The 14386-nt window shown below is 33.2% G+C and overlaps 1 protein-coding gene across 6 annotated transcripts in view; it reads right to left on the bottom strand.

The window, feature by feature from the left end:
* Positions 1 to 14386, bottom strand: part of FER (FER tyrosine kinase) — a 449342-nt gene that overhangs the window by 378459 nt on the left and 56497 nt on the right. For 5 of the 6 annotated variants that reach the window (XR_003522180.2, XM_027606296.2, XM_027606298.2 and 2 more), the window contains one exon: positions 8557 to 8822. Coding sequence is in view for 5 of the 6 variants with exons in the window: in XM_027606296.2 (XP_027462097.2) it covers positions 8557 to 8763 (207 nt within the window). In the remaining variant the exon portion in view is untranslated. Of the gene's footprint in view, positions 1 to 8556; positions 8823 to 11095; positions 11167 to 14386 lie in introns of all 6 variants that reach the window. The other variant, XM_027606297.2, reaches the window with a different exon arrangement.

Here is a 14386-nt window from a genome sequence, read left to right as displayed (position 1 = left end):
TTTATTTGTGTCTTCTTCAATTTCTTTCATCAATGTCTTAATTTTTCAGTGTCCAGATCTTTCATCTCCTTGGTGAAATTATTCCTAAGTATTTTTTTCATGCTATTGTAAACTGGGTTGTTGTCTTTATTTCTTTTTGAGATAGTTCATTATTAGTGTATAGAAACAACTGATTTTTGTATCCTGTATGCTTTTATTTTTCCCTTTTTGTTGTCTGTATTACTTTTGGCGAAATATTGGGCAATCTTGGATTTTTACTTAACTTACAGCTGAACAATACAAGTTCTGGTTTTAACTCTTATTTATTCTTAATTTACTTTGATCTTGTTTCTTTACTTTTCGTGTGTACAGCAATGCAGTAACAAGTATGTTTTCTTCTCATCTCCAGATATTTTAAGGCTAGATACCAATTTTTCAAAGTATCTCCCATTATTTCACCAAAAGCAATACAAACAACAAAAAGGGAAAAATAAAAGCATACAAAAACCATGCCCTCAGAATTAAAGACAGAATGTACATACTTCAAAATAACTTTAAGTAAAAAAAAAAAAGAAGAAAAGAAAGAAAGAAATTACCAAAGCACAAAGTATGATTTCTTAGACTCATGTTCTAGATTAATGGAACTTAAGAGACAAAAAAGCTAAATGAAATGAATGATTCTGGATTAGATCTTGAACAAGGGTAAAAGAAAATTGCCAAAAAAGGTCATTATTGGGACAACTGACAAAAGTTGAGTAAGGAACGTATTTTTGATAATAGCATGGTAACAATGCTAAATTTCCCAAATTTGATTATACTGCAGGTATGCTCTTAGAAAATACTTAAATAAATATTTAAGAATGAAAGGACATAATGTCTTCAACTAACTCACAAATTGTTCAGGGAAAGAAAGTAATATATAATTGTATTGAGAGGAAAGCAAACTGTAGAGTATATAAAACAAAAGGTTAACAACGCATAGAGTAGAGGGCACAGGGATATCTTTGTTTTATCCTTGAAACTCAGCTGTACATTTTAATTTTCTTAAAAAAAGACATAAAAGCCACTAGTTGCAAGACTTTTGCTTACAGTCAAGGTAGTGAAACAGGCATTTCTTTATCCGGCTGCATAAAACTACTAAAAACTGGACAAGATATATGAAACACCAACATACAAGCCAGTGGACATCAGGCAATGAAGGACAGTGAACCCTGAGGGAGAGACTACAGATCAATAAACTGACCCCTAAGGTTATCTCAGCTTATTGAATGGAGAAAAAGTCCAAAGAGGAAGAGCCACACAGAACTCAGTAATATCTGTAAATTAAAGAGACTGAGTTCAAAGCACAGAGACCAGATAGTCACATTACTAGAAAAGAGACAAGAACAGAGTACTACAGAGGAGAGGGCAGCATTAGAAGACTCAGGGAGGTCTGCAAAGATTCCCCTTTGATTGTTTACCTAAGTACTGACCAGCCCCAGGGTGTGAGGAAATCACCCTATGCCAAGGGGATAACCTGTAGAACACTGTCTACAGCTCACACAAATCCATGGATTTGTGCCAGGTCCCAACAACCAAAATATAAAACCTCATATCAGGAGACTCTTTTAAGTACTGAGAATGATCCTGCCTCCGTAGAGGAGATAAACTCACCCTAGTCTACAAGTACTTAACAAATGTACAAGTAAGAGCCAGGGGTACCTGGGTGGCTCAGTCCGAGGTGCGATTATTGCTAATTGAAAAGTAAAAGCCAAAAAGGTCAAACTGTCTCCAAGTAACCGTCACCAATCCCAAAACAAAGCTCAAGAATATTTTTTAAAATATGAAAATATTCAGTACCTAAAAAGGTAAAATTCACAATGCCTGGCCTCAAATCAAAGACTACTAAGCATAAAGATGCAGAAGAAAAAAGAAAAATTAGCCAATCAAAACTGACCCAGCAGTAACAGAGATTATAAAAGACAAAAAGAATAAAACAGTTATTGTAACTACATTCTAAGAAACTAAAGGAAAGAATAGGTATATTAAGTAGACACATGGAAGATACAAAAAAATATTCAAATTAGACTATTAAAGATAATTCATTTATTTATGACTTGTTCATTTTCAACATGGAAATGGCTCAGCTACTCAGTTTCTCTTTCCTTCTCTCCAATTCCTCCACCCTAAAGCACAGGTGTGGGGGAAAAGGAAGAGCTGGGTTTGGCCAGATATGAGAATATAAAGGAATAGCACACACAGGCATTTTTTTTTAAACAGATTTATGTATTTGTGTGAGAGAAAGAGTGCACACACACCTGTGAGTGGGGAAGAGGTGAGAATCGTCAAGCAGACTCCTAGCTGACCTGAAAAAATAAATTACCAGCAGACTTCCAATATAAGAAATGTTAAGGGAAGTCCAAGCAGAAAAAAAATAATACCAGAGAAAAACCTGGATCTACACAAAGAAATGAAGAGTACAGTGAGTTGTAACTCATTGGGTAAATATAAAGACTTATATTCTTATTTAAATTATTCAAAAGATAATAATTTACAGCAATAATAATAATATTATATTGTGGGATTTATAATACAAGTAAAATTACAAAGCATAACAGTAATAGCATAAAGTATAGGCAGGAGAAATGAAAGTATACTACTGCAAGTATATTATTATAGATGAGGTTCTATATATGACTAAAATATAAATGTGTAGTAAGTTAAAGACGTATACTATGAACCCTAAAGCAACCACTAAAATAACACAATAAACAATTATAGGTGATAACCCAACAAAGTAGGTAAAAACAGAATCATAAAAAAACTCAATCCAAAAGAAGAGAGAAAAGGAAAATAAGAAAAAGAAGAAGCAGACAGGACAAAGAGAAAACAAATAGTAAACTGATAGATTAAAACCTGACCATACAAAAAAAAAAATCACATTAAATCAAAATAGTCTAAACACACCAATTAAATGGCAGTGACTGTCATATTAGGAAACAAAGCAAGACCCAACCACATGCTACCTACAAGAAATCCACTCTAAATATAACAACCAAATAGGATGAAAAACACAGAATATGCTAATATTAACCAAAACAAAGCCGAAATGGTCCTATTAATATCAGATAGAGTAGATTTCATAGCAAAGAATATTATGAGGGATAAAGAAGGTAATGTCATAAATAAAAAAATGAGTCAATTCATAAGAATTTAAAAATCCTCACAGTCACCTAATACACAAGTTAATTCATTTGTCAAAAAAAAAAAAATAACAATTCTAAGCATTTATGTAACTAGTAACAGATTCACAAAACATGAAATAAAAACTGATGAAACTGCAAGGAGAATAGACAAATTCACAATTATAATCAGAGATTTCAATACTCATCTTTCAACAATTGAGAGAATAGGTGGACAAAAATGAGTAAAGAAATAAAAGACTTGAACACCACTATATACCATCTTGACCTGTCACTTATAGAACACTCCACCCAACAACAAAAGGATATCACATGTGTATGAAACAGTTCCTTGACAGACCATATTTTGGGCCATGAAACAAGTAATCTAAATATAAAAGTACAAAATAGGCTCTTATAAAGCAATGGAACTAAGTTCAAAATCAATAACAAAAATGTCTCTGGGGAAAAAAACCCAAATATTTGGAAATTAAATAATAGACTTTGAAAGAACACATGGGTCAAAAAAGAAATCAAAACAAAAGTTAAAATGTATGCTGAACTGAAAGAAAATGAAAATAAGCTTATAAAAAGTTCTAGGATTCAGCTAAAACAGTACTCAGAGAAAATTAAAAAAAACTATAAGCTTATATTACAAAAGAAGATAGATCTTAAATCAATAATCTGTTTCCACCTTACTAAATGAGGGTAAGTAAGAGCAAATTAAGTGGGAAAAAATTAATAGATTTCAGAGGAGAAATGCAATAGAAAACAGAAAATCAATGAAATCAAAAGGGTAGTTCTCAGTATCAGTAAAGTTGATAAACCTCTAGCCTGTCTGATCAGGAAAAAAAGAGAGAAGACGAAAATTGCCAATATCAGGAATGAGAAAGGTATTAAAAGGACAATAATGGAAAATAATAAACAACATAAAAATGTTGACATCTTAGACAAAAGTGAACAAATTCCTTGAAAAGCATAATCTACCAAAGTTCACTCAAGAAGAAAAAGACTAGCTGAAGAGCCCACTATATTAAACATTAAATGTATAATTAAAAACCTTCTCTGAAAGAAAACTTTAGGCCCTGATGATTTCATTGGTGAATTCTATCAAACATCTAAGTAAGAAATAAAAACAATTCTACACAAACCTCACAAGAAAACTAAAGAGAAAATACTTCCCAACTTGTCCTATGAGGCCAGCATTACCCTGATGCCAAAACCACAAAACATTACAAGAAAAGACAACTGCAAACCAATATCCCTCAGTAAAACTGAGATAATTTCAAAAAAAAAAGTTTTAGCAAATTGAATCCAAAGATTTGAAAAAAAAAAAAAAGGACAATATCTAAAACTAGGTGGGGTTTAATCCAGGAATACAAGATTGTTTTAACATTTGAAATATCTGAAAATCAGTGAGTACATTTCAATATATTATCAAGCTGAAAAGAAAAAACAATACAATCATCTAAGCAGAAAAAGATAAACCACTTGACAAAACCCCAACATCAGTGCATGAAAAAAACTCTCAGCTAAGTAGGAGTAGAAGCTTCCACAAGCTTATAAAAAAAGGTATCTACAAAAAACTCACAGCTAACAGCATAATTAATTGTGAAAGACTAAATGTGTTTCCCCTAAGATTAGCAACAAGACATGGATATCTGTTGTCTATACTTCTGTTCAGGTTTGTGCTAGAGGTTCTAGCCAGTGCAAAAATAAAGAAAAGCAAATAAAAGACATCCAAATGAAAAAGAAGGAAAATTGTCTTTGTTCACAGAAGACATAATCACCTGTGTAGAAAATCCAAAGGAATCTACAAAAAAGCTACAAATAAGCGAGTTTCACGAAGTTTAGGTTACGAGATTAGTATACATAATAATCATGAACAGTGGGAAACTAAAATTTTGAAAAAATACTATTTACAAGAGTATCAAAAAATATGAAATACACATAAATCTGAAAGTCCTGTACACTGAAAACTGGAAGACTACTCAGAAAAATTAAAGAAAATATATACCATGTTTATGGACTGGAAGATCCAGTACTGTTAAGATACACGTTTTCCCCAAATTTACCTATACAGTCAGTGCATTCCAATCATAATCCAGTAGCCTTTTTAAAATAGAAATTGACGAGCTAATTCTATAATTCATATGGGTACGCCTGGGTGGCTCAGTCGGTTAAGCTTCTGCCTTCAGCTCAGGTCATGATCCCAGGGTCCTGGGATCTGTCCCGAATTGGGCTCCTTCCTCAGTGGGGAGCCTGCTTCTCCCTCTGCCTCTGCCTCTCTGTCTCTCATGAATAAATAAAATCTTAAATAAATAAATAAATAAAATTCATATGGAATTGTAAAGGAACCAAAATAGCCAAAAGTATTTTGAAAGAAAAAAAAAAAAGAACAGAAAAATTACACTACTTTGTGATTATTATAAAACAGCAAAATAAAAAGTGTGTTATTTGTGTCAGGGCAGACAAAAACACAGGCGGAACATAATAAAGTGTGTAGAAATAAGCTTACAAACGATGGTCAATTGATTTTCAACAAAAATGCAAAGGAGAAAGCTTAATCTTTTCAACAAATGTTGCTAGAACAAATGGATATCTGTTTGCAAAAAAAAAAACTTGATCATACCTTGCCCCCTATATAAAAATTAACTAAAAATGGATCATAAACCTAAATCTAAAGCAAAACTATAAAACTTCCAGGTGCAAACAAAGGAGAAACTCAGCAAATTTAGGTCAGCCAACAGTGGGGTTTTTTTTTTTAGAGGCAACACCAAAAACACAACATCCTAAAGAAAAAAATTGATAAACTGGACTTTTTTTAGGTAGAATAAATGATGACTTTTCAGTGTTAAGAGGAAAGGCTGACACATTCCTTGTTTTTCTTCGGGTTTCCAACCATTGTTCACTGTTACCTCTCAACACTTCCTCTTTGAAAGGCAATCCTGCCCATTTAAACCTTCCCTCCCAATCTTTATCACTTTCCCTAGCCCCCTTTGCAATCCAAAAACTCTCCTGACTTCCTTAATTATTTTAGCATTTGTCTCCATCTATCCCTTACCAAAATACTTGACACTTTAGTGTGTACACTGATGATTCCTCCACTGGCCTGACCTCACAAATCTTCAATCTTCTATACCTACTAATCCTATTTCTTGTTACTTTCACTATCTTACTTTTCTCAAGAGTTTAATTCCAGGGGCACCTGGGTGGCTCAGTCAGTTAAATGTCTGCCTTCGGCTCAGGTCATGATCCCAGGGTCCTGGCATCGAGTCCCACATCGGGCTCCTTGCTCAGTAGGGAGCCTGCTTCTCCCTCTCCCTCAGCCTGCTGCTCCCCCTGCTTGTGCTCTCTCTCTCTAATAAATAAATAAAATCTTAAAAAAAAATGAGTATAATTCCACTTAAACACGGTAAATAGAACACATGGCTATTTCTCCACTTCTTCCCAAAATCCCACTAAAATATAATGTAGTTACTTAAAGTATAAATTCACAATAACAAAGAAAATAGAAAAGGGGACAACCACAGATAAGACATGTCAACAAAACATAAGAAAATAAAAAGTAGGTCAATGGTAATTAATTTGAGATTATTTCAACAAGAAATGTTGAAAACAAGTGCTCTGCAAAGGGTAGGTCAAGAAGAAAGGGCCATGTAGGCGGAGATGGTGGTCAAAAGGTACAAATTTCTACTTAAAAGATCAGTAAGTACTAGGTGTATAACGTACAACATGATGGTTATAATTAACACTGCTGTATGATATATAGAAAACTTAAGAGGGTAGATCCTAAGAGTTATCATCACAGAAAGGATTTTTTTCTTTTCTTTTTATTTTATCTACATGAGATGACAGATGTTAACTAAACCTATTGTAGTAATAATTTCACAATATTTGTGAATCAAACCATCATGCTGTATAACTTAAACTTAAATAGGAATGCATGTATGTCATTTATTTCTCAATAAAAAAAGAAGAAAAGGCCAATTTATAGGGTCAGACCTATAATTCCAGTAAAGCTCAGAAACTGGAGAAACCTATATGAGAGAAGCTGAGACGATACTGAAACAGAGGAATCGATTCAAAGTCTATATAAGGAGCAGACAGAACTCTCATTTCTATTGCTCAGCCCACACAAACATGCAACTGTTCTTCCCCCAATTCAGAAGAAAACAAGAGGAAAAAATAAACCAGAGAGCCTTTGGACTAAGAGACATTAGGCAGCTTACCAAAAACAGGAAGATTAACTAAAGTATAACTCTTAGAACACTCAACCTACTTTCCCTATCAATTCTCGTAACATAACAGAGTAGTCAAACCAAACACAGGACAAGTTAAATCTGAATTTCAGATAAAAAATAAATAATTTTTAGTGTATGTGTGTCCCAAATATCACATGCAAAATTTAACTGGTGTCCTACATTTTTATTTGCTATGTCTGGCAACCCCATCTTCAGACTAGAGACTAGAGAATTCCTTTTTGGGGAACCTGACTAGCCTAGGGAAGGAAGTTAAAGATATTAACATTAAGGGGTTCTCAACGAAATCACAGATCCTTAGCGGATCATACACACCACACACACATTCCATTGGAAACAATTTCCTCTACAATTTACTCAAATCCTAAGAAATATTAGTAAAAGAAACACACTAATTTTTTTAACTTTCCAAAGTAAAACAAGGAAGACTTTCCTTTACTTTGAATAAGTATAGTGAAATATGATATTTAAGTAATACAATGGAAATACATACAGCAGAAATCTAAGAACGATTAAGGTGTGTAATATTTCATCTTTAATGCCTTCCAACAGCAATTAACAGTGCAATTTGGCCTTTATTTTTGTGGTGCTTAATTTTAAATTTTATATTATATTTTTACAATCTTAGAGTTAAAAAAACATATTGTTTATCCAAAGAATTTTTTAGTGTGATTAACTCAGCAGTACATTATTATTTTAGTAAGATGAATGATAGCAAAGAACACTATGTGTTAAAATACTCCATGTGATTCACTACACAAATGATTCACAGAAGAATTCAGGGAAGGTGGGTTATGATAAAAGCTTGTGTCAAAAGAAAATAGCAGGTCTCAAGACACGCAAGAAAATAGGGTAATGAAGAAAACAAAATTTGTAAAAAATGGCTCTCAAACCAAAATCATTACAATAATCTAGACATCAATTTTTAATTTCAAAATTCAAAAATTTCAGACCTACCAACTCAGATTCAGGAGGTAGGGCATAAAATGTGTAATTTTTGAAACTTTCTCCCATGAGATTCTGATAATCAGCAAGATTTTGGAACCACTGCTTTAGAATGCTAATTTGGGTATGCTCCCTCAACAGCATGATCTATTTGCCCTAAGAAAAATTATGATGCTATACACAATAAATAATGAAATTATTCTCCTTACCTTGGATACATTGCTGACATAATTCATTTGAACAGTACTTTCCTTATCAACTTGATTACAAAGGTTCTGTAAAGTAGATGCATATTCTTTATCACTTTTTATTCTCAGGGCCATAAATTTCTTCACTGTTTCCAGTAACCGTAATTCCCAGTCTTGCAATTTTAGCACAGCTTCATGTGAATTCTTCAGGTCACTCCCAAACCCCATTTTGTAAGGCACTGTCTTATCCTCCACACTGCACTGTGAGCCTTCTAATCAGCACATATCTGTGTATGTAAACAGAAGGGGAAAAAAAGTCAAATCAAAAGGAAATATGTCTTCAAAGGAAAGTTATGGCCTATTCCTTTTAGGGTAAAAAAAAAAAAATCACTACAACTGAATGCTTTCACTGCACTATCAGGATAACAAGATGAGGATGTCCACTCTCTCCACTTCTACTGAACATTGTACCGGAGGTTCTAGCCATTACAATGAGATAAATGAAATAATTTCCATGGTAATCGAAAAAGAAAGAAGTGAAACTATATTTATTTGCAGAGGACATGAGATTGTATATACAAAATCCTAAGGAATGTAATAAAAAAGAAGTACTAGCATTAACAAGATCAATATACAAAAATCAATTATATTTCTATACACTAGCAAGGATCAATCTGAAAATGAAATTAAAAAAACAATTCCTATATATGACTGCATCGAAAAGACTAAAATATTTAGGGATAAGTTTTATAAAGTAAGTTAAAAACCTGTGCTCTTGAAACTATAAAATATTGTTGAAAGAAATTAAGGAAGACCCAAATAAATGGAAAGACTCTGTTAATGGATCCAAAAGACTTAATATTGTTAAAAAAGCAATCCTCTCCATTTGATCTACAGCTTTAACTTAATCCATATTAACATATGGATTTTTTTTAAAGAAATTGAAAAGCTGATCTTAAAAAAACATCTTGAAAAAGAACAAAGCTGGAAGACTCACACCTCCTGATTTCAAAACTGAATGAATAGCTACAATAATCAAGGCAATGTGGTACTGGCATATAGACAGACATAGAAATCAGCGGAATAGAAGAGAGGGTCCAGATGTGAATCTTCACATTTATAATTTTCTACAAGGGTGCCACATCTTTTCATTTAGAAAAAAAAGTCTTTCAACTGATGGTGCTGGGAAAACTGAACTTCTACATGCAAAAGAACGACGCAGGATGCCTTCCTTATGCCATACATAAAAAAATTAACTCTAAAGGGATAATAGATCTAAATATCAGAGCTAAAACTATAAAACTCTCAGAAGAAAACAGAGTAGACCATCTTTGTGACCACGGCTCAGGAAACAGTTTCTTAGATAAGACACCATAAGCAAAAGCAACAAAATTAAAATACATAAATTGAATTTAATCAAAATTTAAAACTTCTATACTTCAAAGGTCATCATTAAGAAAGTGAAAAGAGCACAGAATGGGAGAAAATATTTGCAAATACTTATTTGATAAGGAACTTCTATCTGGAATATATAAAGAATTCTTACAACTCAATAATAAAAAGACAAATACACCAAATAAAATAGGCAATAGACACTTCTCCAAACAAGAGCTACAAAGGTCCAATAAGCACATGAAAAGATGTTCAATATCATTAGCCATCAGGAAAATACCAATCAAAACCACAATGAGATACTATATCACACCACTAGAATGTCTTTAATCAAAAGACAGATAATATCAAGTGTTGGAGACTGTGAAGAAATTAGAACCCTCATATACTGCTGGTGGAAATGTAACATGGGGCCGTTTCTCAAAGTTAAAAACAGAGCTATGATATGACCCAGAAATTCCACTCTTGGGTATATATCCAAGAGGAATGAAAACATATGCCCACAAAAAACTTGTACATCAATGTTCCAGCAGAATTATTCGTAACAGTTACAATGTGGAAATAATCCAAATATACATCAACTGTTGAATGGATAAATAAAACATGATATCTACATACAACATAATATTAGCAATGAAAAGGAAAAAATTACTGATAGAAGCTACAATATGGATGAACCTTGTGAACATTATGCTAAGTAAAAGAAACCTAGACACAATGATCTCTTTATATGATCTCTTTATATGAAATGCCCAAATTGTACAGATATAAAGTAGATTAGTAGTTGCCTGGGGCTGCAAATTTGGGAAGAAATGAGGAGTAATTGCCAGAGGATACTGGATTTCATTTTGGGGCAATGAAACTATTCTAAAATTGATTGTGGTAATGGTGGCATAACGCCGTGAACAGAATAAAAACCAGTGAACTATACAGTTTAAGTGGGTGAATTCTTCAGTATATTAGTTATAGCTCAATAAAGTTGCTTAAAAAATCACTACAGCATAACTTATGATCACCTAAAGGTCAGTTCTCAGAAATTTCCCCAAAATATCCTGCTTGTTTGCTATAAATTCTGAAAACTATGATAGCATTTATTTTGCTCTCCAGACTCCTAAAATTTCAGGCAATGAATCTTTCAGGGCCCATTAGAAGAAATGAAGAAACACACCTCTTATTTTTAGTTTTGGCTTATCCATACCAGAAGTCATTTTCTTGTTAATTCATCTGAGATCCTCTAAGCTATAGAGAAAAATGAGAAGAGGTTTACGTTTCTAACCTCAGTGGTACCATCTAAAGCAATGGTAAAAATGTGGGTTTTCCAAACAGAGAACAAATTACAATTTTTCAGAACAGAAAACTGGCCAGTTTTATGATCTATCAAATAAGTAGAGAAGAGAAAAAAGGTTGTGAAAAACTGCACTTCATCCAAGTTCCCAAAGTAGTAACCAGGACACCAAATGGACCTTAACATAATTAAGTCAATACAAAGTAATTGACTTACTCACTTTAATATGGAGTAGGATAATTCCAGTTTTTTCACTTTGGATGTAGTAGATACACTGTATCTTTATAGGATACAAAAATTTACAATGAACATTTTTCTGTTATTTTACCTACAGCTCATCTAAGTCTCAGTAAAGATACATTCTATCTCATCCCATGTTTTCAATGGAAAAATAAAGAATAATTTTTGAGGCCAAAAAAATGTGAAACAATTTCCTTTTTTTAAAAACTATATCTGAGATTGTGGTTCATTTTATTCCATAACTTGGGATAAATATCACTTCTGCTCCTAAATATACCTATTTATACCTGATCTAAACTTTGATAATATTTTTTTCTTCCATTACCAGGAACTTCAAAAGGATTAAGAAGAGCTCAGAAGGATAAAAAAGGAAATAGAATCTGGCAGCTATGAGAGAAACCCTCCAGCCCATCCTAAAGGTGTACTTATACACACCAATATTCTAGGTCTAGAAATAGAAAATAATTTCATTTACGGTACCACTCCTTAAGGAATGTCAAATGATAAAAATGTTAAAAACAACCCCATAATAAATTAAGACCTTGTCTAACTGTTAAATTGGTAGAGATTATAAATACTTTAGGAATTAAGGGAATGACATCCTACAGGCAAATGACATAAATAAGACTATTTGCTTCAGTAGTGTTTGAGATAACAATACAAAAGAAGCCAAAAATATCCATCAAAAGGAACTGACTAGGTAAATTACAATCAAGTCTGCTGCATCTGATTCTAACTGAGCAATTCTAGGCAGTGACATTCAAATCACGGTCTATGTGAATGTGTTCAGTATCCAACCTTCACAACCATACGTGGTAGATCTGATTGCGGTACATTCATTCAGTGGAATATCATTCAGTTCTAATAAAAAATGAGAAAATCTTTTGTGTATTGATCCGGAACTATCATTAAAAACTTCTAACTGAAAAAAGTGAGACACAGAACTTGGTATGCTTACATTGTATAAAAAAAGAGGAGGAATGATAGAAATTAATTTTCCTTATAAGTACAAAAAATATTTCCTGAAGAACACATAGTGGCTGGGACACTGGAGTGGGAGAGAAGGGCTTTTCATTATATACCCTTTTGTACATTTAAATTTTGTGCTAAGTGAATGTATTGATACTACCTATTCAAAAAATAAAGAATTTTTGAAGAGAAAAAAAAAATAATGAAAGCTAGACCAGCCCAGAAAAGTTTTCTAGAAATGGTAAGATTTGAGATTAGGGGTGAAAAATGACCATGATTTAGATTATAAAAAGTCAAAGAGGAAATGTATTCCAGGAAGTAGGAGCAGTATGGTACCAAAAAAAAAAAAAAAGAGAGGTAATATGAGGTAAAGCAAAGAAAAAAATGTCTCCAAAATCAAGCTATATGTGGCAAGCAGTGGGAGATGCCGTACGAGTTTATCTGCTATTCCACTATAAACTAATAGCAGATTAGCGGGAAACTAATAAGGATCAAACTTCTTGAATTAATTGGTTTTTAAGGCAAAATAACATGATCATGAATGTGATTTTTTTAATGACTAATTTACTGGTGCTAGTTACATAAGTATGTTCGATTTGTGAAATTTCATCAAGCTGAGCACCTGTGATTCATGTACTTTTCTATCTGTATGTTACAGCAATAAAAAGAGAAAAAGGGACATAGAGATAGATTTTAATCTGAAAGCTAGGGATAAAATAGCTTGAAGAGAGGGGAAAAAATGAGACATAAGACAAATCAATAAGTCATAGCAATATATAACTTGAAAAATGAGAATCTATAATTGACAGTATCAGTGAGAATTAAGAAGAAAGATCTTTGACGTGGTGTATAAATTTAGGGAACAAAAGAGAGACAGATGATCCAAAGACAACTTCAAGGCTTTAATAAGAAATATTGACAATACCAACAGAATTGGAAGAATGAGAATATGGAGCTCCTTTAAAGAAAAAATAAAAGAGGTTTGGTAGAGTTATAGATGCCAGGATGAAAAAGAAGATATTTACAATACCAAATGTCAGAGGAAGATGTGAAAATTGTAAAAAAAAAAAAAAAAAAGTCATTATTGGAATTTGGGGATAAATTTGGTATAGTGAAGCGGTATCTCAGAAGCTCCTACCACCAATAACTAAAAAGAATAAAAAACTGTTTTTGAGAAAAAGCAAAAATTTAAATATATCATCAGTAAGTAGAGTGAAAACCAACTTTATGCTACAACTTTCACAGCATGCTTTCAAAGAAAAGAAAGAAAATTCTGGAGCTCTAGGTACTATGGCAATGTGCCCAACACTACCCCAACTTCCAGAAGAGTTTCTGAGGAATCAGAATTAACAAAATCCTGAGAATTCACACTGGATGCTTCAATATGAAAAGAAGCAGGCAGTGAATAGGCCAACCTAGGGACAGTCAAGAAAATATCTAGAGAGAAGCCTCTCTGCACCAGGACAGGACGTTACAACATGCAGAGAGGGCAGGTTTGGCTTGCCATATTCCAGGCTCTGTGAAGAACTGGTGGATGAAATTAAATCCAGGATTACAAGATGTTTAATGGAATTTCATAAGAGAAAGTAAATCTCAGGGCCCCCAACAAGGTCAAACTCAGCCCCAGGCAATATCTCCCTACCACCTCCATGTTCATACAACAAAGAAACCAAAATTAAAAAGTAAAAGCCAGCTTCTGGTCCAGATAAGATGACACAAGACCATTTTTCCCAGTTCCATCACACAAAACACAACTATAAACACAAGAAAGAGACTACCAAAGAAGAACTCTGAAAAGTGGATAGAAGGCAACCTCCCTTGGCCCTAGGATTAGAAGAACAGCGCAGAGGCTAAGTGTCTCAGGTTCTCCTCACCCAACAGGAGGTCGAGACCTGACTTTTCCCAACCTCAAGTCTAGTAACAAAAGGCAGCCCATATAGGTAGGCTAACTCCCTCAGGATCCAA

Source organism: Zalophus californianus, chromosome 5 (genome assembly GCF_009762305.2).
Source record: "Zalophus californianus isolate mZalCal1 chromosome 5, mZalCal1.pri.v2, whole genome shotgun sequence".
Lineage (NCBI taxonomy): Eukaryota > Metazoa > Chordata > Mammalia > Carnivora > Otariidae > Zalophus > Zalophus californianus.
Note: the sequence above shows the minus strand (reverse complement) of the source record. Positions and strands in the feature narration are given on the sequence as shown.